General features: G+C 38.0%; 1 protein-coding gene across 1 annotated transcript in view; it reads right to left on the bottom strand.

The window, feature by feature from the left end:
- The window catches only part of Cntn5 (contactin 5), a 1,130,804-nt gene that overhangs the window by 43,500 nt on the left and 1,062,057 nt on the right, over positions 1-25,247 (bottom strand). The window contains exons 18-21 of the mRNA XM_037208201.1: positions 21,987-22,145; positions 16,971-17,120; positions 4,456-4,526; positions 2,585-2,819 (exon numbers count right to left, since the gene is read on the bottom strand). Of these exons, the coding sequence (XP_037064096.1) occupies positions 2,585-2,819; positions 4,456-4,526; positions 16,971-17,120; positions 21,987-22,145 (615 nt within the window). The remainder of the gene's footprint in view (positions 1-2,584; positions 2,820-4,455; positions 4,527-16,970; positions 17,121-21,986; positions 22,146-25,247) is intronic.

The raw sequence follows: 25,247 nt of genomic DNA, 5'->3' as shown, positions 1-25,247 counted from the left end.
TCTAACTGATGTGATTTAATGATGCAAACCCTTAAGCTTCACAAAAATTCCAACTTTGTAAACTGAATTAGTGATAAAATTCTCTCTCTCTCTCTCTCTCTCTCTCAGTTAGAACAAAGGGAGGCTGTACATACTGTTGACTGGTATCTTTCATATTTTCATTGACAAATGAAGTGTTACAATGAAATATTTTGTAGTAACAACCTCAGTGTCTTTGAAAGGAAATATGCATGTTTCCTGTCTAACTTGAAAGAGAAAAATCCAAAGGCAAACCATTTCAAGTTTAAGGGCTCACAGTCCAAAAATGTGAAAAGAGAGACAGAAAGAGAGAGAGAGAAAGAGAGAGAGAAAGAGAGAGAGAGAGAGAGAGAGAGAGAGAGAGAGAGAGAGAGAGAGAGAGAGAGAGAAGCGGGGAGAGAGAAAAGAAAAAAGAAAAAGTAACCCATGGCTACTGCTATAAGTTAATTTCAAAGCTAAGGTTGACAAGGAATTATAAAACTGGATTTCTTAGAAGGCAGCCCTGGCATTACACTACAAGGCATGTTTCCAAATTTCTGTGACTCACTGTGAGCTCTGCTGCCATGTGCTTGCTTGGTAGTCAGTTTGAAGCAAATTTAAAACAACAATGATATGCACTTTCTGGTAAAATATGTACTACCAAATAGCTTTTAGGAGTGAGAAATCATACATGTCATATTTACTGTGTGTATTCCCAGTGAGATAGTACAGGGCAAAGCATGTGCTCAAAAAGAAGATTTTTTTTTTTTTTTTTTAATTATTTGTAAGCTGCTGTGTAGGTGTATATGTACTTGAGGTCAGTGACTGAGAGACCAGAAGAGGGCATCGGATCCCTTGGAGCTCAAGCTGGACTGACTACATGTGGTTGGGGGCCCTCTGCAAAAGCGGGATGCATTCTTCAATAGGGATCCGTTTCCGCTGTCCCAATGCGTATGCTTTTATTCCCATATTGAGGTGAAAAGCCCAGCTGTACCACTTACCCTCTTTACTTCACAAGCCTGCTGTCTAGTAATATACATCTGGGCCTGGTTCTGAGGCTCCTCAAGACTGGGCTTGAAATTATGACCTCTTACTTTTTTAAAATTAGGCAAGTCTCTCTCTCTCTCTCTCTCTCTCTCTCTCTCTCTCTCTCACACACACACACACACACACACACACACACGAGGAGGCATGCATGGCAGGGCTCTCTCCAACACAACTCGAGATGCTAAGTTCATGACTTGATTCTTCACCTTCCCAGCTGCTCTTCTGCTAGGATAAACTTTTGCTCCAGCTCCAGAGTTTGGCTCTGTATTACAAAGAGGCATGGCAGCTTTTGTCAGGAAGTGTGTCTTACATAAATCAAGCACTGCCTTTGTTCGTCTACATTCAAATGACCTTATTTATTTCTTCCCATGAAGCTCATAGCACAAAAAAATATTAATAACTCTCTTGAGGTATTCAAGCCACACATGTGGGCTTGAAAGAAGCACAAGACTCAATTAATATTGACCTTGCTTGTTTAAAAGGTCAAACAGCTGCTGCCTTTGTGCAATATATTCTGCATTATCATCATCATCATCATCATCATCATCATCATTATCTTTTATTTGCTGGGTCCATTGAAATCCCACACTTGAAAAAAGAAAGTAAGGGAGAAAGCTAAGATGTATCCTACTCTCTCTTAGAAAAATTGCGCTTTTGTATTTAAGTTTATTGGAGACTCAGGATCTTGACAGCAGAAGCTAGGTTTATGGTTTAGCCACAGTACCTATAGAGTGGCTGGTTTTCAGTTTATTCTCCTGTGAAATGAGCACACTTACTTACTAGATGTTACCCCATCTAGGTGCATAAGACTAAAATGAGTTCAAGCATGTGATGACCACGTGAAAGATCAAGGGTTTTATGGAGAGCTGTGCAATTCATTCTTTCATAAGTTGCCTAAGCTTTGACAGGCTCCTTTGCTTCTCTGCTCCTCCATTTCTCTTTCTCTTTAGTGACATTTGTCCAAGAATGTGACAAGGATTTCAAGGTGTGGGGACAAATTTCTAACAGAAAGCTGTGTCGGAGACTTCTTTATCAGTAGTGGTTTACACATTTGTTAGACATAATTGCATAATTGTTTATTAGTGACGTCAATGGAATCTTCAGTTAGGTTCAACACACACACACACACAGAGAGAGAGAGAGAGAGAGAGAGAGAGAGAGAGAGAGAGAGAGAGAGAGAGAGAGAGAGAGAGAGAGAGAGAGAGAGAGAGAGAGAGAGAGAGAGAGAGATAGAGAGAGAGAGATTAAAATATCCAGAGAAAAGAACACAGTTTATAGATTACTGAAATTATCCACTTAGTGGAAACATGTTGGTTATACATTATTAGTGAACAGAAAACACAAATCAACATATGCAGACTGTTTTAAGAAAGATGACTTTGGGAAAAGTTTCATAAACTATCTAACAACTATAATGGGATTATGAGTGATATTTTCAACCACTGGCATACCAATATTTTCTAAAACATTCTCACAACGTCACATTAGAAAACCAAACCAAAGCATTGAAATGTAAAAGACTCAGAGCAAAGACACTGACCTCCCTCAGCTGAACAGATGACCACAATCTGACTGAAGGGTCCGTCACCTTTATTATTATAAACACCAACTTTGACTTCAAAGGGTGTGAGCGGGGGGACACTTTCATCTCGGTAAATGAACTTTGAAGCCTCAGAAGACGTAACCATCTTCTCCTTCCAGCCACGTGTTCCATTGGGTCTGAATGCCACGATGTAGCCAAAGCCTTCCCCATTTTGAAACTCTTCTGACACCGGCTAAAGAAGGATAGTGCAGTTAACAATCAGTAAAACAACTTGCTGAGAAACACTTCCTCTTAATACTTAGTTTTACAAAAGTTATGGTGAACTACAGCAAAGAGTTTCAGAACTTTTTAATATGCTGGAAGCTAAGATAGCATGTGTGCATTGGCTTTAAAGGTACAAGATAAAAAATGGAATTATATCAGTTGGTATCCAAGGAGACACACCAGAGTATTGAAAACTGTTGAAGTGAAACAAGTTTTCTCCAGTTAGTCATGTATATGAACTGCCGATCCTTGGACTCTATCATAGAATAGAGCATGCTAGGGACAATTGTCATAATGTGGAGTTGTGAGTCTGTCATCTCTAGATAATGCTCTTCAGAGCACTCAGTAGATCAAATCAAAGAGAGATGAATTCACGACCTATTTTCCAGTGTTCTTTTCTTTTGTGTCTGTTTTCCTAATGTGCAAAAACAAACAAATCCACTCTGGACAATTACATATTTTTAAAAACTTCTCATGAAATACATGGCTTACATTTAGATTTCTCTAAAGGTTTCAAACTCATGTTATAGACAGAAGTAACTAAATGGACAAGGCAATGGAGGGAAGCCATTAGCCACTCACTAGTAGAGTATACAATACCTTGCAGATATCCAGTAATTATGTGTTAATTTTTAAAGCATGAAATCTGATTTAAAGAAAAACTGTATACTGAGTGGAGGAAGAGACAAAGTCTATTATTAAGTCAAGGTCATAGGAGGGTCAATGGGGGTCAGATATGGGGAAATAAATACTTCTACAGAAATATTAACACAAGGCATAAAGTTTTATTTATGAGAGGAATGGATAGAAAAATGACAGAAAATGTGTTGATGGAAGCTTCCTGCTTATCCACATATTTTCACTGCTTTCTAAGACTGTTTTATTTCTTCAACAAACATGACCAATTTTTCATGGTTAGGATGGAGTTCATTAGCTGCATAGCTACATTTTGTAATTAGTTATATAATGGCAAGAAGAAAATTAGCTTCATGTAAAAGTGAATCTTTCACACTTATTCCATCCTCATTGTTTTTATTAGCAAAAGGATTTGGAGATTGTATGATGAGCTCTGTAATGTAACACAAACTCGGAATTCTGATCCCAGTTCTAATTGTCAGGGAAGCTGACAGAGCAATAACTTAGTTTCAGGCTATAGAATTAGGAAGCTTCACTCACAGCAGGATTGTGTTGTGAGTTGAGACAAACCAGGGACCAAGTACTCAGTGTGGTGGTGTCCTTCCTCTCTCATGGATTCGATTTCCAGTGAAGTTCAAGTGGCTATTTGCTTCAGAAAGAACTAACACTGCACTAGTAATCTAAGTGCCTGTAGTGATTTACAAGGGACATGCTTGAAGAGTCAGCCTTCATTCTGAGAGAGCCTGTGCGACAGCCAGCACACCAAGGACTTAGCAAAGGTCATCTGGGACCTGGGGTGAGGATGAAGAGGATTTTCCTGGGCCACATTCATCTGAGGAGCGGATCCCCAGACTATTTCTTCATTCAAACAGAAACATCCCATCTTTTACCAGGGCAGAGTCTCTGTGTACAGCCTTAGTTTCCAAGAAAACAACCTGTTGTGATACTTGTGAAGAAATTGTTTTTACCTCCCAGGCAATAACCAATTCGTGCCTTCTTCCACTCCTTCCACTCACATTGCTGGGAGCTGTCTTTGGAACTGTGGGGAAAAATGCATGGAGGCTGAGGAGAATATATACAAGTGTAATTTCCTTGACCCATTATCACCCTTCTTAGATTTGGCAGAATACTAAAATGAGTCAAACAGTTGCTTTAAGTGAGAATCTTCACATCAAATATTGAGGCAAAATACATGGTAGATACATTGCTCTCTGGGACAACTTGATTATATATATATATATATATATATATATATATATATATATATATATACACACACACACACACACACATACACACACACACACACACACACACACACACACACACACATATATATATATAATTCATAATACCACAGCCAAGGGTATTAACTAATGGTTAGGTAAATTTCACACTTCAAATGACTCCCTCTTCTCCTCTCTGCCACTGTTTTATATATATTTATGTATATATTTTGTCATGCCAGGGTCTGCAAAGGCTCTAGAAAAATCCACAGGTCCACACCTGCACTATCTCAGGGATCTTCAGTTTAAGGAAAACATACCCAGAATGCCACTGCATAAGAATCTAGTTAAATGAATAAGCATTAGAAACAACTGTCAAAATCAATCTTTCTGCCACTGCAAATACAGAGGCACTCAGTGCGAGTTTGACAAATGAATAACGATTAAAAGAATAAATGTGTCAGAGGAACAAATTTCCCCTTCACTGCACCAAACCTCAAAATCTGCTGCTGAATGGGAATATTTTCAAGTAAAGTGCTGTTAATAGAAAAAAAAAACTGTTAAAAAAATCATTTTCCAGGCTCTGTGCCTGTCTTCCTAATTCTACATTCAATCCTGCCTTTGCATTCCAGCATATATTTAAAACAAAATTGATATACACATAAACAATAAACTTACTGCTGTACATTACCTGTTGGAATGAAAAGTTATTAATTGCTGATATGTATTTTACACAACTTTTATATACTATGAGAAATCTGAAGCAGAATTTATTTATATAGTATTAAAAAGGAGAATAAGAAAGAATTCTTCTTGGACTAGGGAAGTGGGAAAGAAAAACTTGTGTATATATAATGATGTACATTACAATCAATAATGTTTGTTCAGCCAGATTCCAATTTAAATGCTCTTGGTCTCTTTTCTCATTGGACGTAATTCTTCTCTTGTACTGGGAAGAATTCCTAGGACCAAACTGTACCAAGTCCAGAGCACATGCAACAGCCGTCAATGGTTTTCTTCCATAGTCACACACATCTACAGGTTGTTCATCTTGGAGCTCACTGACATGGGCTCCCTCAGAAGCATTTGGAATCAGATAGTTGTTACCTTCACACAATGAAACCACATGGGGTTCAATTAAGGAGAAAAGACAGTATTCCGAAGTAGTCAGTACATCCTTGTTAATATGAACAGCAAGAAATCACTTATTAAAATGAGTTTCTAAAAACTTGTGTTGAATTTTTCTTTGACAGTTTCATGCACACATATAGTTCATTCTTGTCACTACAATCCCACGTACTCTAGTTTGCTGCTCACCCCTATTAACCCTTTTTCTCTCTACAATTCCATTTCAAACATTATTTTTGCTTTCTGAGGTCCACTGACTTTACCCAGGATCATTTTTGTGATCATGGATTTGGAACCATCTTTTGGAGAATGGTGGGCTTCTCAGTGGGCACACACGTCATTGGAAATCACAGTTATTGCTACTGTAACAATGAGACATACCCATACCCCTTGGCACTTTTCCTAAGAAAACCTCTGTGAAATTGAATACAACTTTACATTTATTCATTACCTGCTATAAATAAGTTGTACAAGTGAAGCTTTCAAGAAGGGTACTGATAAAATGATATATGCCCGTGTTGGTACATTTCTTGTGTCCTTGACACAAGCTAGAGTTTTCTGGGAAGAGGAAGCTCAATCGAGAAAACACCTCCATCAGATTGGCCTGTAGGCAAGTCTGTGGGCTATTATCTTGAATAATGACTGACATGGGGAGGGGCAGCCCACTGGGGGCGGGGTGCCAACCCTGGCAGGTGGTGCTGTCCTGTGTAAGAAAGCAGGCTGAGCAAGCCAGTGGGAGAAAGCCAGTAAACAGCATTCTCCCCTCGCTTCTGTTGCAGTTTCTGACTCCCATTCATGACGGACTGCAAGTACAAGCTGCGATAAACCCTTTCCTCTCCAAGTTGCTTTGGTTATGGTGTTTTATCACAGTAATAGAAAACAAACTGAAACAATGCCCAAGTGTCCTGCTCCTGGCTAATTTCAGAATTCTGAGTGTCATGACCATCAGTAATGTCTACTTAAAGCAATAGTAAATGTAATACAATTTGTTAATACACAGTCATTGTGGTTTCCCTTAGGACATTTGCTTAATAAGAAAATGCACACATACATGTAGGCACACATTTTACATTTACCCAACACGATGTAGTATCTGATAACACTGCTTTTAAATATTCTTAGGCTAAGTTCTTCTACATCATTGATATAAGTTTATATCTGGAACTTAGATTTTTGAATTCACTTCTTTGAAGATAAAGTCATTAAGAACTCATATTTCTGCAGAAAGTCAGGGCATAGGAAGAACCGTTTCTGTTTTGTTCAGCCCTTGAAATGATGGGATGCTCAGAGCCTCTGGGCAGGAGCTGTGGAATGATCTATGCTCTCCCAAGTGAGCCTCTCTTCAAACCCACCAAAATCTAAGGTCTAGAGTTGAACACAAAGAACCATAAAGTTGCAATCCCAGAGAGTCTGGAAGGAGCACTGCACAAGATATTCATGGTTCAGATTTTAGAAAATATATTTAAGTTTTTCATAACTTGTAACTTTCTGAGTAAAAATACTCTAAAAAAGTAACTAGTAATGGGCTTGGTGCCCACAGGGTAGCTCCCAAACATCTGTAACTTCATGTCCAGGACATCTGGTGCCCTCTTCTGTCCTTCAAAAGCATCAGGCACAAAAGTGGTACACAGACATGCACATAAAATAAAATAAACATAAAAGAATTAAGGAGTAACTAATAAATATTTAAGGTTTCCAAAGAGTATACAAGCAAAATAAAACTTTTCCTAAATTAACACATTGCTGTGAGAGTAATTCCCAGGTTGAATTATCCATAAATAACCTCTTTGGTAAGATACTCTTTGAAATCGAGCTGTTCAACATGACATTTTGAGACAAGTTAACCTATCATTAGTCAATGTAAAGAACTAAGATCTTCTTTGTCTCACTCTATCATCATTTTTAATGAAACATGCGCAATACCAAAAGAGGCCTATGACTGTTTTAATAATGTATATGTATGGATTTTGAAAAGCTCATTAGATGTAATGGGACTAACTGATAGAAGTCACAGGTTGGTCCTGAGAGCTGCAGCAGCGGCCTGTGCTTTGCTGTCGGGATCTAATGCTGCACCCTCTAATTCTGCTTGACTTACATTTCTTAATTATATGCAGATATGGTGGCTTGCATGCTCATGCATTTCCTTTGCAAGTTGGTGACACACAGTCATTATCTCTGCCACACCACAGTGGAGCTTGCTGATTTTAATTATATCCCTTTTGTTTATAATACATTATGAAATAATATATTTGACTTAATCTTCCAGAGCTCTTCTGGTATGAGGGTTCTATAATTCTTGTTAGAAGCATAAAATCCACAAAATCAAAATCTCATAAATGCTTTCAGAGAAACACATATTTTTAAAACCAAATATATCTTCAGTTTAATTAGTGAAAACCTGATTTAGAATTAAGCATTGAGGTGGTTTTCTCCCTCAGTCAGCTACTGATAAATGTCACGAACTCATTAACTCAGAGGATCAAGTTTACGCACACGCTGAGCAGTTAAACTGATTCTTCTGCATTTAATTCTGAGCAATCACCCTTCATGGATAGATTATCTAGTTGAGAGTTTACACATGAGCTCCAAATTCTTAGCTGTTTCATGTCTTATCTGGCATGTTGAAATGTGAGGTATTGTCTCTTTTTTTCTTAAACAATGGCATCATTCTTGTCGATATCCAGAATGTCCACAGTAGAAGGTACTGCCTTAGTATAAACAGCCTAGAATATCACAGGACTCTTGGCAAATATCGTTGTTTGAATAGCATGTTACACAATACCACTACAGCTTAATTAAAAACTAAACAAAATAAGTCTCCAATTTCTCTTACAGTATTTCCATGGCTCATTAAATAATACGACTTTGCTAGAGACCGTAGAAAGTCTTTGTAATTAAGATGCTGAGTGGTTACCCCAGTAGCTGGTATGAGAGATGAAACAAAGTTGCAGGGGAATGGAGGCCAGGGGAGGAGATTGGCTACACTGAAATGGAAGTCGGGAGGGACACTTCACATTTTTCCGATAGAATTGAAGTATGTTGTACATAAATATTCCCATTAATAATTATCAATTAGGCTAAGCTTGTAGAAAGATTAAAAACTGGACTCTCTGAAACCAAGTTTCCAAACCAGCACCAAACACCAGCAGCGTTTCCTAAAGAGTTAGCTATTGTTTTATTGTTTAACAGAGCAGATGAGTTTGCAAGTACCCAAAGAGACAGTGCCTTGGCCAAGAGAAGGATTTGCACTGAATCCCAGCTTTCTTATTTTTCCATCCAACTTGTCTTCTGAAAGTAATAATACCTGCTTATCCTTTTATCTAGTTAATTATTTTTAAACAGTTTTCATGCAGTCCTGGCTGGCCTTGAATTTGCTATGTGACTGAGACTGGCCTTGACTTCCTGATCCTCTTGCATCCACCATTAAAGTTCTGGAATTACAGAGTAGCCACCACACTCAGGGATGGTAAAGCTTATCCTCATAATTGTTTGTCAGAGTGCCTGGAGCTATAATTAATATTATATAATATGATATCTAGTGCTGAGGCCTATGATAATACTGAAAGTCGAGTAAGGTCACACTTATGGTCTTGAAATCACAAACCTTTTCTGGGTATTTAGCTTTGTTTTGCCATAGTAACTATGCCTTTGGTCTTGACGTAACCTGTATTTACTTGGACATTCAGGCAATATACCCCCTTTTTATTTTCAAAGGAAATTGCTAGAATATTTCAGGAAATGTAGCATTTTTCTTAGTTTTAAACCTTCTTACTAACAATTGTCATCACAAACACAGGAGGCAGAATTACTCAGTAATGCTGTTCATCTCAACTCCTAGGTTATTTGTAAGGGTCCACAAGGAAGAAAGAGGAGAAAATGGGCAGCCTTTGAATGAAAGTTGCTGATGGATGTGCAATACAAGGAGCAAACAAAGGACATGGCCAGAGGAAGAAGGCCTGGCGGGTCGGCTGATGATCATACACACTTCCACTCTTGACAAGGCTATCAGCTTAGCTCTCTCAGCAGCTGTGTCCGGTGGCTCAGAGCTTCCTGTCACTCCAGGTCTAGGGAATTTGATAGCCTCTTCTGGTCTCCATGGGGAACTCCACTCACATGTACATACTCATGCACAGACACAAGTATATACATGTAATTAAACATTAAATAGCACCCACCCTTTAAAAATGAAGAGAAGGGTGCAGAGAGGAGATCATCACAGAAGAGACATCCATTTGGAAGTAAGATTGGAGTTAGAACATTAGACCTGCCATTTACTTGGTAGATAACTTGTGGTTATTTTTAAAGCTCCTTAGCTCTGTTTTCTGGTGTGTAGAATGGGAGGAAGCACTCCATTAGAGAACTGCTGCCTGCCTGGGATAATTAAAGCATATGGAGAAGTTCAAGTACTTAGCACAAAGCCTGAAACTCATGGATGGAATTACTCAGACGAGGAAACAGGAGGAGTCTCAGACTCACTCCTGGGTTCTTCTCAGACCCATTCATGGGTTGATGCCTTCTCATCACCCTGCACTTTTGATATCTTCTGCTTGCCCTTCATCTTGTATTTTATCCTTCCTTCTTGCTTTGAAACTGTTGCAGCCATGACCTGCTTGCTAATGAATAGTTTCCCTGTAGGAAGGCATTTGTTAGAATCAGCAGATTGCTATGCAAACTGCCTCAGAACCGGGAGGCATGCTTCTCAACTGTATTTTGGAGAAAAGATTTGCCTAGACTATAGGGTTTTTTTTTTAATTGAAAAATATTCTCTGCTACATGATACATACTGTTATTTTATTTATTCTAATTATTGAGATTTGGTTTTAGGGGTCTGTTGCTTGCTATAATTTCTGTCTTATTTTAATCTTTCTGTGGACCATTTCTTTTACATAATATAATTAAATTACTCATTGGCTTGAAGAAAGTCATAATGTTCACTTAATGGTATTTTCTTTAAGATTTTACCAAGTACTGCAGCAGAATACTTTATATTTTCTTTAAGACAGAGGAGAAAGACTAATGTGTTAAAATACCCTCCCAGTCTGGGTCCTGTGTACACAGCAGTGGATGACCACTGTATATTTTCAATTGTCCTGAGTAAATAATTCAGTCCAACTCCTATTAGGTCTGGTTTTCAAATTTCCCTTAAATGCCATTCACTGTCAATATTCAGACTTTCAGAGAAAACTAATCCAGGCTTATCTTATATGGTGTTAGCATTTTTGTACCTTTAAGCTATTTTTGTTATAGAAGAATATATATCATCACAACAGGATTTCATTCTGTCTCCCCTATCAACCTCTGAAGTCAGATTGTCTCAAAGCAACTACAGACAGGGTCTCTGAAGATGCAAAGATGAAAACAGAAACTGCATCTTTTCAGGAGCCAGAAGACAAAGAGCAGCTGAAGAGACTGTAATGAAAAATGAACCGAGCCTCTTCTTCACTTGTAGTGAGCCGTGTAACCTCAGATGCTGGGGTGAGACTGGGAAGAGAAGATGAAGACTTGTGAGGAACAGGGCAGCCAGCCTCACCTTCCTGTCCTGTTGCCCTCTCTGGCTTGATCCAGGGCTTTCTCTCCACCACCAGCTGCCAATGGGGATAGGTCATCTTCCTAGGACACCAAACACAGAGGAGCAAGATGGCCCCAGGAGGGAGCTCAGTGCTTCTGTCTCCACCAGAGATAGGACACGGAGCTTCAGTGTTTTCTACAAGAACTCTATCCCACACTGAGCTACCTGAGCAGAGGTACAAGTAGCTTTTAGAACATTTTCATATTCCCAGGGCTTAACAAGCAGGTGTGTGGAACAGTAACAAATGGGCCGCAGGACACCATGGAAGAAAGCTTTGACTAGGCTTAGTTGAATCATACCCTGCGAGGGTTTCCTATGTCCCCAAAGAGCCCAAAACTTCTCAAAAGAGAAAACAGGTAGACAAAAGAAGTCTTGGCATCATCTAACACCCAGTGATAGCTCATGAGATGACATCATATATATAGACAGAGATGACATCATCTATGGAGATAATGTCCCCTTTCTTCCTGTCTGGGAAGTGCCAGCCAGAGTAGCAGTTTCAGGTGAGAAAGGAAGCAGAAAGAGGAAAGAGACAGATCACAGCTCCTGGGGTTGAACCCGAGCTAGGATGGAAGGGAAGAAAATGAGGACATGTGAAATTAAGGTTTTTATCTAAATGAAATAGACTTTAAATGTCTAAAAAACGAGACTTCTGTAGAATCAAATAGTGATGAGGAAATAGTTGGGACTGAGGCTATGGATCAGCAGTGTGCACATGTGTGCACATGAGTGTACATGTGTGTTTCATTAGTACATTTTGACCATTTCATCCACGTATTCTGATGCATTCTGGTAGTATGAGGTAGTAGACCTCCTGGTGAACCCACTAGGCTCTACAGACAGTTACAAATTCACGGTCACACAGATATACTTGGTTAAATTCTTGGGACATAAGGGAAAACAGAAAGTCTGGAATGTGAGTAAGATTTGTAGGGAGCTGCGTGTGGTGGGAGTGAAATAAGGAGATTTGGAGGAAGCAAGCAAAGAGCATTGAGAACAAGTCAGGGGAGGAGAATGAGCTGTTTTGTGTTTGAATTCTACAAGTAGTCTGCTCTGTTCTGTGCACAGGTGAATGAGCTAGTCCAGTGTAGGAAGCATGTGTCTGGAAAGGCTTTCATCTGCATGTCTGCTTGATACATCTAGCTGTAAGAGCATTGATTCCTTAAATGCAGAGATCATATTTTTTCTTGTGTGGCCAGAAAAGTTGTGTCACATTTTCCATTTCAGAGTCAAAAATAACAGTGGACAGAATTCAATGTGTTAGGCAGCTACAGAGCTGTTTCTGGCATAAGCAATTTTATACATGGTTTTCATTCAATACTTGCTTTTCTCTGCTTCTTTAGCCTTTTTTTTGCTACAAGAGCCAAAAGAAAAATGTTACTTTGTGTGAAAATATCAACCCCCCCCTTATAGACTCAATACTAGGTAAAAAGAAGAATGTAATGACTGTGTGTGAGGGTCAAAAGCCTGCTTGGGAGAGAGATATTTAGCCCATATACATTTAGCTGAAAACATATCCTCAATATAAAAAGAGAATTTTGCATGTCTATCATTGCTTAAATTCCCATTTGTCATATAATAACCCAGTTAATGATGATGGTGATAACAACATAGATGTTAATATTTGTATGCATTGTCTTATGCATACAAGGATCAAGAGAAGTAGGTTATAACATATCATTAGCACTAATTGTCAACTCGACACACTCTACAACTATTGACAGAAGAGACTCATTTAAAACATTGCCTAGATCAAATTGGCTGATGGGCATCTTTGCGGTGGATTGTCTTGATTATTCTTTGTAGGAGGGTCCAGCCCACTCTGGATGATGCCATCCATTGATTCTGGTCCTGGATTGTATAAAAAAGTTAGCTTAGCATCAGACTGTGAGTGAGCCTATGAGCAAGCTGGCAAGCAGCATTCCTTCCATGGTTTTTCCTTCAAGTCTCTCTCTAGACTTTCCTCAGTGACAGACTGTGACCTGGAAGGGGAAGCCAAAGAAACCCTTCTGCCTCCCTACCCCCCAAGTTTCTTTTTTTGTCATAGTGTTTGCCACAGAACAGAAAAAAGACTAGAGTATGATGCTTTCCTAATTTGACAAATGAGAGTAAGAAAGCCTTAGGCAGCCTTGCCTGTGTTCAGCAAGCTAGCAAATGACATAACAGAACATTAATTCAAATCTAAACTCATGTAACTTGATAAACTTCAAACATATGTGCACATGTGTATATGTGTGTGTGTGCGTGCGCGCACGCGTGCACACACACTGAGCTCTACATGAAAAATTTTAGAAATAATGGCTGTTACTAGACAAAGAATGCAAAAACTTCTGAATGACAAGTTACACAGTTGGCCCCCTCTTTTTATTGACTTGTCAGAGGTTTCTAATGTGTTACTTGCAGAATGTTGAGTTTCAAGAAAAGAAACAGCTGCCACTGTTGGATTCATTTTGTTTTTCTCTTTAACCATCTCATATTTTCAAATGCATTTCTTAATCTATATTCATCTCTCTTGCAACATCTTTAAAATAACAAAACATTCACACAGTTGTATTCCAAATTTACACGTTAGTTTGAAGAGAGCAGCACATTTCATTAATTAAACATGTTATCTATTTATATCTTTCTCTCTCTCTGGATAATCTAATTAAAACTTGTAAGAAAATTGAAATTGCTCTATAAATATAAATGTGCACCAAAGTAAAAATAGACATTTACTATGCTGGTTTGACCTCCTTATGCCAAGAAGTTGGACTGAACCCATTTATGAATTTTGGGTAAAAAGTTTTTTTTGTTTTTGTTTTTGTTTTTTTTTTGGTGTATATTCATTGTACAAAGTACTGAGTTTTCTAAGGACCCTTGATACAAGTACACAGCATGCTTTAACAATGCTCTCTGGTGCCAGTCTACCTTATCCTATTGTTTATATCATATTCATGGAAATGTTTTGATGAACAGAAAAATCAAAATATATCCTATAGGAAAATTGCAAATGATTTATTTTTGGTATGTGAGAAAGGAACACTTTTAACATAGAAATGTTTCACTTGAGTTTTTATTTTTTAGAAATTCAGAATTTTTTTTTATTAAGAGAAGTTTACAGAGGCATACTCTCTCATAATCTCGACATCCTAATGTTGAGACATTTTTTTCCCTCAAAAGTAACTGTCCTTTTTCAAAGTTTCATTGGTCCATTAGAACAATTTCATCTTGGAATATAAAGTAGGTACTTAACGAAGGCAGAGTGTGTCACTGGGGACTGCTAGCTCAGGATATTGGTGTCACTTTTAATCTGTGCTGCCTGAGGAAACAGCTACAAAACTCCACACTTGGTTCTATGCCATTAGGAGCTCAAGCTGAGTTTGACATTCAAGTAGAAGCAGTATAGAGTGGGCAATGCTCACCTTTCCCCAACTCACTGTAAGAGGCAAGCAAGCTCTTCATGTACTTTTCATATCACCTCTTTCCTCTTCTGTAAGACTTTAATGGAATAAAGTATGTCATGTATACAGATAGTCAGGATAAATGTAGACATAGCAACTCATGATTGAGGCAGCTATAAAGCTAGATGAAATCTTTGAAATGCGTCATCTGAACATGGTTTGGCTTAAAATGCAATGGTGTGCTAAAAAAATTTTAATAGCAGAAGTAGATTCATACTTAAAAAGTTCAGAAGGATTACTCCTCCTGAATGGGTTGTTTATGTTTAAACCATGTATTTTTAGACAGCCTCCAAATTACACAATAATCTTTGTCTTTGATGAAACACAATTAGCAGTATGTAAAATAAGGCAGTATTTTTAGAAAATACATGCATGTATTACTATCTGCCATCATTTCAGTATCTGCATAGTGAGCACATAAAATGAAGAATGACTAGCCTGTTATGGTTTTAGTTAATGAACACCTGGACACAATGAAAACATGGCTGATTTTTATGGATGTATGATTAGCCAACCAAGCAATTAATGTTCAATTTGAAATTTACCAAATTTAAAAGAAGCAGAAAAGGAAAAAAATCGAAGGAGCAAGTTACAAAGCAAAAAAGTTAAGTTTTCTGTAGGTAACTTTCCCAGCATATTTAAAGTATTTTCATTTTCTAAATTGCTTTACTTCTACGGAAAAGATGCTGAGCACCTATGGTATGACCGTGTCCTCTCTCCTTCCCTCCTTCCTTCCTTTCCTTTTTTTCTTTTAAAATGCTCCTTGTGAAATACGGCATATCCAGCTGTGGTGGGGCATGCCTGTAACTGCAGCGCCTGAGAGGCTGAGGCAGCAGATTCATGGATTTTAGGGCAGGACGTACTGTCTGCAAGTTCCAGGCCAGTCTGAGCTACCTAGAAAGACCCTGTGTCAAAGAAACACAAAACACAAACACAGAATAACAACAAAATATGTTGAATGCTAGCATCTGATATCATTTCACATTTCAAATACAGAACTATGAAGGAAACAGACATCTTCCTTTCAGTGTTCTTCTTTTTGAGACTCCTACCCAATGACTGAGGATAAAATATTAAAATCTGCCCTTCACATCTGAAGCCTGCTTGGTCCCTATTTCTCTATCACTTTCCTATTGCCACTATCAAATATTTGATGTTTGTTTTCCTTTAAGAGTATCATTGGGTTTTTCTTAATATATGGCTTACTTATGTATTCTGTTAGACATATATGTGATAATTTGTTATGTGTATACAATGTGAAAAGATCACATGAGGAGAAATATAATTACCATTTTTTTAAACAGCATTTCTGAAATTGTCTACATCTTTATAAAGTTAACATAGAGTTTTACAGGGAAATAATAGATAGATCTTAGAACCTGATAATCTTGTTCTTCAACAATAAGAACAAGAGTTTAAGGTAACTCTTGGCTACATAGGAAATTCAAGGCCAGTTTGGGTTCTATGAGAACCTGTCCCACTCTCCAAAACAATAACAACAAAAAGTTAGATCTTATTAAGAATTTGCACAAAAAGATCTACCTTCCAGACTTAGTCTTTACTGCTTCTTGTTTTGGTTCCTTCTGGGTGATAGCAAGATATCTTGATTTGATTTTGAATAAAAACAATTAGTTTCTTTCATATGGTCATTTGGGTGTTTTCTCAATTAGACAGACTTATTCTGGAAGACTGGGAAGAACTCTGTTTTTCTAAGCTATGTAGCAGATGGGTAGCTCATGCACACAGACTTCCATTCTGTCTGCTTGTCTGCATCTCCACAGTGTAATTTATCCAGGTGAGGTGGTGAAGAACAGCAGGGAGGAGCCTTAGGAAGTAGATTGGGGAATAAGAAGGTGAGTTGATCTATTCTGAATTTAATGGGTTTTCTTAGAAGAATAAATTAATTGCCTCCACTTCATGAGAACTTAAGTTCAAGGATGGGAGAAAACTAAGATTTCATAAACCTTTGTTTCTGGAAGCAGTGACAAAAACAGGAAACAAACTCAGGATACTAAGAAAATGTGTCAGGCAAGTCAGTCATAGAGCAATCATTAATTCAACTTGCTTTCGAAGTGATGAGAGGCGTACAAAGAGGAGTTTCACGCCATGGATCTTACCTGCCTCATTTGTGCGGATCATTCGAGATGGAATGCTTGGATCCCCTGTCCCTATTGGATTGGTGGCCACCACTCGGAATTCATATTCTACCCAGGGATTTAGGTCCACAGCCATCGCTGACTCCATGTCTCCTGTGATGACTTCTGGGACTACAGAGAAGAAGCATATTTCATACCATTAAGAGGCTAGAGAAATGCTACAAATGTGTGTTGGCCAATGATGTCACCATTACTAATCCCTACTTTCTCATTCTATGTGATCATAATACATGACCATGATCCTACTTCCTCATAGTACATAATTACGTGCCTCCAGAATAACTGCTATGGTAACATGAACTTTCAAGAAGCAAGCATTGTATATGTTTATGAATATGATGTATAATGCATATGTATATATATTTATGTATATATAATGTAGGTCATTGAAATTCTTCTTGTCTGGCTATAAAAGAACTTACTATTATCTACACTAAAAATTATTTTCCATCCTCAGCCCTAGAGAAGAGGCTAAGTCACACCAGAAATAGTTTTCCTTCAGTTTCTAGAGCAATTTGAAAAGGCTTCTTCCATTCTCACAAACATATTTTGCTTCCTGTCCACAGCAACAAATTAAGACTATATCTTTTAACTAGAAATGACAGCATGTGAGGAATAGCTGCAAGCTCTGATCTCTTCTTGGAATAATTTTTGTACTATGCTTTGATTCTATCAAAACATGAAACTTCTGAGGAATTTTCTGTACAAAACCATGTCCCATTCTCTCTTGACCACTTGTCAGACCATACCAGCTCCACTGAAACTGCAATTGTCAAGGTTGGCACTGACCTCAATATGCTTAAAACCAATGACAAGTGTCAATCCTCATGGACACATGAGTAACACAAGTGCACTCAATTGCCCTCCCTTCCTTGATACCCTTTCTGTTCTCCAGGAGCTAACTCTATTTGACTTTATTTTTACTTCAGAGATCACTCCCTCTGTGCTTCTTTTGCACACATCTGTGCCATGCATTTTTACAACTGGAGCTATTCGATAGTTGGGTTTTGATATTCTTCTTCAGTTTATATTTATTTTCTCTTGTGTGCTCCAAGGTGTGTGTGTGTGTGTGTGTGTGTGTGTGTGTGTGTGTGTGTGTGTGTGTATGATGTGCAGGGGGTGCATGAAGGTGTGCCTGTGCACGTACCATACACATGTAGCAACAAGAGCAAAATATCAGGTGATGCCTTACTGCTTTGAGATGAGGTGTTTAAATGAATTGGAATCTCACCATTTTTGGGGGGTACATCGAGCAATCAGCTTCCACCTGTCTCCATCCCTCAATGCTGGGGTTTCAAGGCATGTGAGGCCATGCTCAGCTTTTTATATGGGAGCTGAACATTTGAACTCAGATCCCCGAGTTTACACAAAAAGTGCTCTTATCCACTGTGCCATCTAATCAGCTTTACGTTTCACTATTTTAAGCATAATTTATAAATCAATAAATTTCAAATTTATAACAAAATTAATTAGGTAACTCTAAATTTATTGCTTTTTATAAGGGGTATATAATACTTTCAAAAACATTAGTTGGAGGTATTAATATTCATAAGCAAATAAAATAAATTACAAACAAAGCTGTCTTCATTAAGATAGGATTTTGATTTTCAATATTGAAAAGATTAGGGATAATGGTTGTTTTTTTACCAGTTAAGAATATTTAATAGCTTTGCTGGCACCTTTTTATAAAAATATTGTTGCTGGAGCCATGGGCATAAGTTGATTTCAAGGAAAAATACATGCTTCACAGAGAAAATAATAGCAATGATTAAAGACAGTCAAGAAGTGTGTGCTGAACAGGAGGAGAATCCCATTGGATTGCATTTTGTAGCAAAAGTATCACAACCAAGAATTTAATAAAATACTTGACAAGCTGGTCAAATTGAAAAAATTAATCAACCAATCACCTCATGAAAATCATATCCATAGACAGACAATAGAAACCAATGATGGATGTTTAAGAAACATCCTGGAGATATATAAAGAAAGATCAGTAATGGTTATAGTTGATTTGATAATCTTACATAAACTCAGGAAAAAATAAACAGGTCACCTAAGAATTTTCAGTAGCATAAAGAACAACATATTTTTAAGGGACAATAAATGTGCTTGAATGGAAACAGGATATAAAGATGAATTTTTTTCCAAAGATTGTTTCATACTTTCTTCCAATTATACACATTATTCTTATTTAAAATTGAACCTTCCCTGCAAAAAGGAGAATTTATAAATCAATTGCACGATATGAATTTGTAAGTTCTAAGATATTTTTAGTTAGAAGAACTCATACTCAAATTTTTGTTTCAACTAACAGAAAGTAAGGAATTTGTTTTCATTTTGGCAGATAAAAGAATGTGAAATGCTTTCCAAATAGCTTATGTTGCATTCACTTATCAAAAGTTATAAACTGTGCACTCATCTTTTTTCCTAAATATATATGTCAGGATTAGAAGTTATTTTGACTTGAATCATTTTAGACTATAAGAGCAATTATGAAAAAATCTGACCAGTCGAGGTGCTGCACCCATAGGGACTTTTTTTCCAACGCAGGCATTAAAGTTATGGTCAGATTGGGGACAGGGCTAAAGCCACGCTTGTTTGATTCACCGGGGATTGGAGGACTCCTCCATGGACTGTCCCTGGGGAAGGTTTGCCTTTCCCATGATTGCATCGGATACCGTGTTTTGGACAAAGAAGTCAGATGGATGAAGAATCAGTTTGCTAGATACTTTACTCTAAGAAAGGTAGATAAAAAAGAATACTGATATTGCTATAATTCTGAAAATGTATTTTTTTTTTTTTTTTTATAAATAAACCATCATTGCTGGGCAGTGGTGGCACGCACGCCTTTAATCCCAGCACTCAGGAAGCAGAGCCAGGTGGATCTCTGTGAGTTCAAGGCCAGCCTGGTCTATAGAGTGAGATCGAGGACAGGCCCCAAAACTACATAGAGAAACCTTGTCTCAAAAAACCAAAACTAAACAAACAAACAAATAATAAAAATAATAAATAAATAAACTCTAATCATAGTTTTAAAATTGGGTACTTCCTGAAGAAAATTAAAACAGAGCTCTAACTTGAAAGTGTCTCCAGTATTCAAATTATTTTAGAAAGATAAAGACAGAGCTTCTAGTAGAGCTTTATCAGCAAACACAGCCTAACTTTTCCTCCTAAGCTCCCCAACCCCTGTAGAAACAGATGCATCAAGAAAATAGTAATAACAAAAGAATAGGCAACAATCAGAGAGCAAGGTAAATAAGGAACATGAACTCATGACTGGAGTAGGTACAAGACAAAACGGATTAGTAAATCATCAAGTGGATCAGAAAATATGCATGGACTCCTAAGCATCTCTCCCAGAAGTAAGCTGAACAATCTCTGTGACAAACGGTGGCAGGGGGACGGGGTATGTGAGAATACACCAGATACACAATGATTCTTTTTCACAGCAAAGTCTTCGAGCAGCCACATTGAAGATGAAGAACTGGGGAAGAGTGGATGCAAATTCTTGAATCAATCTGCTCATGCGATTTGAATTTGTGCCCTTCCTATCTCTACCAACCCAGATCATTCCTCTCATTTCTTGGGAGCAACAATTGTCCCACCAGGTTATAGTAGACCCAGGAATGATGCCAGTGCTTTAAATACATATGATAAATGTTTGTATAAATACAGTACACTGTCACAATAACCATAGTGAAGTATAAGTTCAGTTCATCAGCAACTTAGTATCAAATAATATCTGAAATATATTCTGTAGGGAAATACATTTTCCTCTACATAATTATAATCTCAGTGAAGCTAAGCTTGAGCCAAAGTGTCATTTACCTGGATACAACAGACCACTTCAAAGCCATAGTATTCCATCTTAGTTTTATTTTTAATGAACTCATCTTGATGATTTTCACATTACTTATTTGCTGTTGTTTGAGATAGGGTTTTGATATGTAGCCCATTTGGCCTCGAGCTTCTTATGCAGCTGAAGATGGATTAAAATATATAGCAGTCCTCTTGCCTCTACTTCTCAAGTGCTGTGATCTCCCATCATGTCTAGCTTGATTTTTATAGTTTACTTTTAAACAGATTAATTAACTTTAAAATACAACAGAAACACTCATCTCCAGTCTGTGCGGATCCGCTTCAGAAAATTCTCTCTTCTGGTTTGAATATGATGCTAAATAGAGTATCTAAAAACCCTTGAGGAGTGCAACTTTTTATATCCTGGCCACCACTTCCAGTCACACTGGAAAGTTAGAAGAAAGTTAGTTTTATAACACTCAATGGAAATTACTAGTGATGAAAATAATTTGTAAAATAATGAAACTAAATTGGAAAATATGTAAAAAGCAGACATTAAAATGATGCACTGTTTTTAGGTACACAGTTCATGTTAGATTTTCATTTTTAAATAAAACTGACATGGGATTATAAAGACACAGTAGGAGCTTCTGAGATTGTGGGCAGTTTTCTATCCCAATCCTCCTGTGGGGACAGGTGTTTATACAATAGAATGCCAAGAATTCCCTAGAGCTGCACCCTGAGAACACCTGTATATCAAACTGATACATTCCCAGGGAGGCCTGAAGCCTCCCTGAGAGCATTGCTCAATGTCACATCTCTGCTTTGATAACTGTTGTTGAGTCATATATAGTGTGATAATTGAGCGAAGCTGGGGAATGGCTCCATGGGGGCTTTTTGTATAGTGCAATTTTTACAACTTCTTTGTGAATCTGAAAGTTAGTCCATCATACTACAAACAGAAACACAATGTGGCTTCTCTTTGCAAATTATGAACAGAAGAAAGTAAGGGAGATTGCTTTTAGAAGGCACAGGGAAAGAATCCACAGTGGAGACCAATGTTGTAAAGAATAATGCGTTTCTGTAGTTGACAAATGATCTTGAGTGAGCTTTTAAGCAAGTGCACCTGGTGCCCCCAAATGCTACTTTCATGTGTGACACTGTCCAAGGACCTCTTACCTGTCTTCACTGTTTGCCAGCCCAGGGAGAAAGGGCTGCGAGCCTGCAGGTTGTAGGAGGAGATAGGGCTGTGGTTGTCCGTTGCTGGACTCCATGAGAGAGTGGCTGTGCTTTCTGTGATCTCCTCCACGATGACCACCCCAGGTGGGCCTGGGGGACCTACAGGGAAGACAGTGGTTAAAGCTAAGTATAGACCATTATAATCAGCCACAGTATATTTCCAATGTGGATCTCATCAAATGATGTGATCATTTTAATGAAATACATACTTAGTAATGAAAATCGACAGCAAAAAGTTATGGGATACAAGTTATTTTCCAGAATTTCTGTGGGAAACTTAATTATGTATTTTTTCCAGACACTTTGTGCCTGGAGGCAACTTTTAATTAGCATTATATTTTATAGGAAAAAGAAAAATAATCAGAAGCAGACACAAGGATATGAATGTCAATATGAACTGTGGCTGTTAAAATCAATCACAGCTAACAGGCAGAAGCAGTAACAGGCAGGCAATACTGCAGGAACAGACACAATACCATTTATACTAAAGAGCTATAGGTGGATGGAGCTAATGTTTCAGCTCAGAGACCTTACAGTGTGCAAGCCATATAATGTGCTATACTGAGCAACTCAGATTCTGGCCAAAAGGATGCAGAGCATTCTGAAATATCAGTACTGCGGGGAAGGTAAGGACATCCACCAAGAGTGAAGTATACATAATACCCTGTGGAAATTTACAGTTATTAGGTTGTTTTAGAATGGGTGATGCAGGAGAGTGTTAGTGAATCACAGGAAAAGAATTCTCTTTATCTTTAAGGGATGGTATAGAACAGAGACAACTGCTCTACCTCCATGTAGCTTTTGTTTTCAAGAAATAACTAGGATATGATTTGAGGAGAAATGTCCCATTAGTTAATTATGCCTAAAACATCAATTTTAAGGGCTTTAAAATGTAAACCTATTTAAATTTCAGTGACTAAATGAAACACCAGTTTTCATGTTGTCATGCTCATGTTCCATAATGTAGACTGTGCAAGTTATAGAACTGATTCTTTATCGCATGAAGACTATACACCTGGAGACATTTTAAGTTGCTAACCTATGAATTGATATGTATATAGAAAATTACTTTCTGGATTTGATGATCATGATATCTAAGAACTAAAAAATGGAACAGTGAGCTAGAGCATATTAAAGCCTTGATAAGAAAATAGCATTTTTAGGAGATAGAAGATGAGCTTTTTTTTTTTTTTTTCACTGAGCAGGTCACCAGGAGCTGAGGATTGAAAGTTAGAGGCCATTCTATCATGATGGTGATAGAGTTGGGATTTTGAACAAAGGAGGCAGAGGAAAACCTTGAGAAGTGGCAATTTTTCCTCTAAGTGAAGTGATAGAAAAACAGTGAAATAATGAAACACAGAATGACTTTGAAATAACAAGAGGAGAAGGCACAAGAACTCCTTCTAGAAGGCAATCATTGTTTTCTTCATGGAAGAATCTAATTCCTCCAAAGAGAAGGCAGGAGTGTGTGAAATTGAGCTCAGGAGCGGGAGGGCATCAGGGAAGATTTCAAGTAGACATGTGATGGAAGCATTCGAGAGAGAATACAGATAACACAATGGCTTTTTCCCTCAGGTTTAGTTGGATTGTGTCATGGAGAAACTGAACAAATAAGCATGCTTTAAACAGCCAGGAGCAGGCACAGGAAAGAAGTCAGAAGGACAGGTTCAAGGTAAGAACTTTGGATATGTGTTACTGCTCATCACCAGAGATGCAGAGAATGTGGTGACTGTGGGGCTCAGGTCAAGTCAGGAAGGTGCTAATGACTTAGAACAAAATGCAGGAGTTGGATGGGAAACTGAACTGTTGAAGAAGTCTCAGAATGAGATTGTGTTGTGAAGGACAATTGGCAGAATTTGTGGCATATATTTGTGAAGGTGAGATAATTTTGAGTAAAAAATTGGTGTGCGGGGGGGGGGGGGTAAAGTGAAGAATGTAATTATTAGTGTGGATAATCCCAGAACTGTGTAAGAGTATGTTAATGCACCCGCAATATCTATGTTGAAGTCATTAAGGTAGCTGAGGACATGGTAAGGGAAAGAAAAGAGATGCAGATGTTGAAGAATGCATCTAGGAAGATGTTAACTGTAGCAACAGGAGCATAGGGAAGCATCTGTAAGAATATATATATATAATCATGTCAAGAATTTGATTGTTATGTAATTACCACAATGACATCAATAGGTGCCATACTCTCACTACCTTATAATACATTAAGGTGACACACTATGTTTCCTAGACATTAATTATTAGTTTACTATTTCACAGAGGTGATGCAGGAACTTTAAAGATTCAGTTGATAACTATTCAGTCCGTATGTTTGGTTTTGTTCTAGGCATTGGGAATCTGAGCATCCATTCTAATGAAAGGAAATTACTTGCCACAGTCACTGTATTAATGGATAGTCCAGCTGAGATTTAAATATGCATCCCGTGGCAAAATCTGATTTTGGAAAGTAGCAAGGGACACACAGTTCTTTCTTTAACCATTAATATGGAAAATAATTTCCAATGAAGGAAGCAAAGAGAAAGTGTGTGCTAAAGGACAGTGCAGGTGAAGTATGCAGTAAAGACAGGTGCCAGGTGAACAGCTGGGGAAGTTCATGCACAGGGTGATTGGCATCATTCCTTCATTGAACAGCAGAATCTACACCTTTCCCTCTTTGAACCCGAGCTGTCCCATGGCCATTGGACTCTACCTCTAACAGTAAAAATGTCTAACACTGTTTGACTTTTGAGATGAGGTCATTAGAAGCTTTTGATATTCTTCTACCCTTCTTCAATGCTGGTTAGGGTTTAAGCTAGTGGGCAGTTACGAAGTCAAATTATACCAAGACTACCATTCTGTCAGGAATTTCAAAGCCATTTTGACAGAGGCATGAAGAGAAAGAAACATTCAGCTTGTTCCCAGCTCTTCCATGCGACCCTGTCCAGGTGCCAGACACAGGGAGAGGGCCTTCAAAGACCTCCAGCTTCTGCAGGCATGTGTGTAAGAAAATCTTAGGAAGACTTGGCTCTGCCTCTCATCTGCTCCAGTCCTGACAGAACATGATGCATGTATCTTTAAATCAACTAAATTTGAGGACAATGATGGCTAATAGGAACAGGTTTCAAAATAGTTCATTCTTGTGGGTTTGTTTATAGAGAACTCTGGGGTAGGGAGTCCTTAAATGCTTTAAAAGCAGTTGAGAAGTTTTGGTGA

The sequence above is a fragment of the Peromyscus leucopus genome, chromosome 7, assembly GCF_004664715.2.
Source record: "Peromyscus leucopus breed LL Stock chromosome 7, UCI_PerLeu_2.1, whole genome shotgun sequence".
NCBI classification, from domain to species: Eukaryota; Metazoa; Chordata; class Mammalia; order Rodentia; family Cricetidae; genus Peromyscus; species Peromyscus leucopus.
Note: the sequence above shows the minus strand (reverse complement) of the source record. Positions and strands in the feature narration are given on the sequence as shown.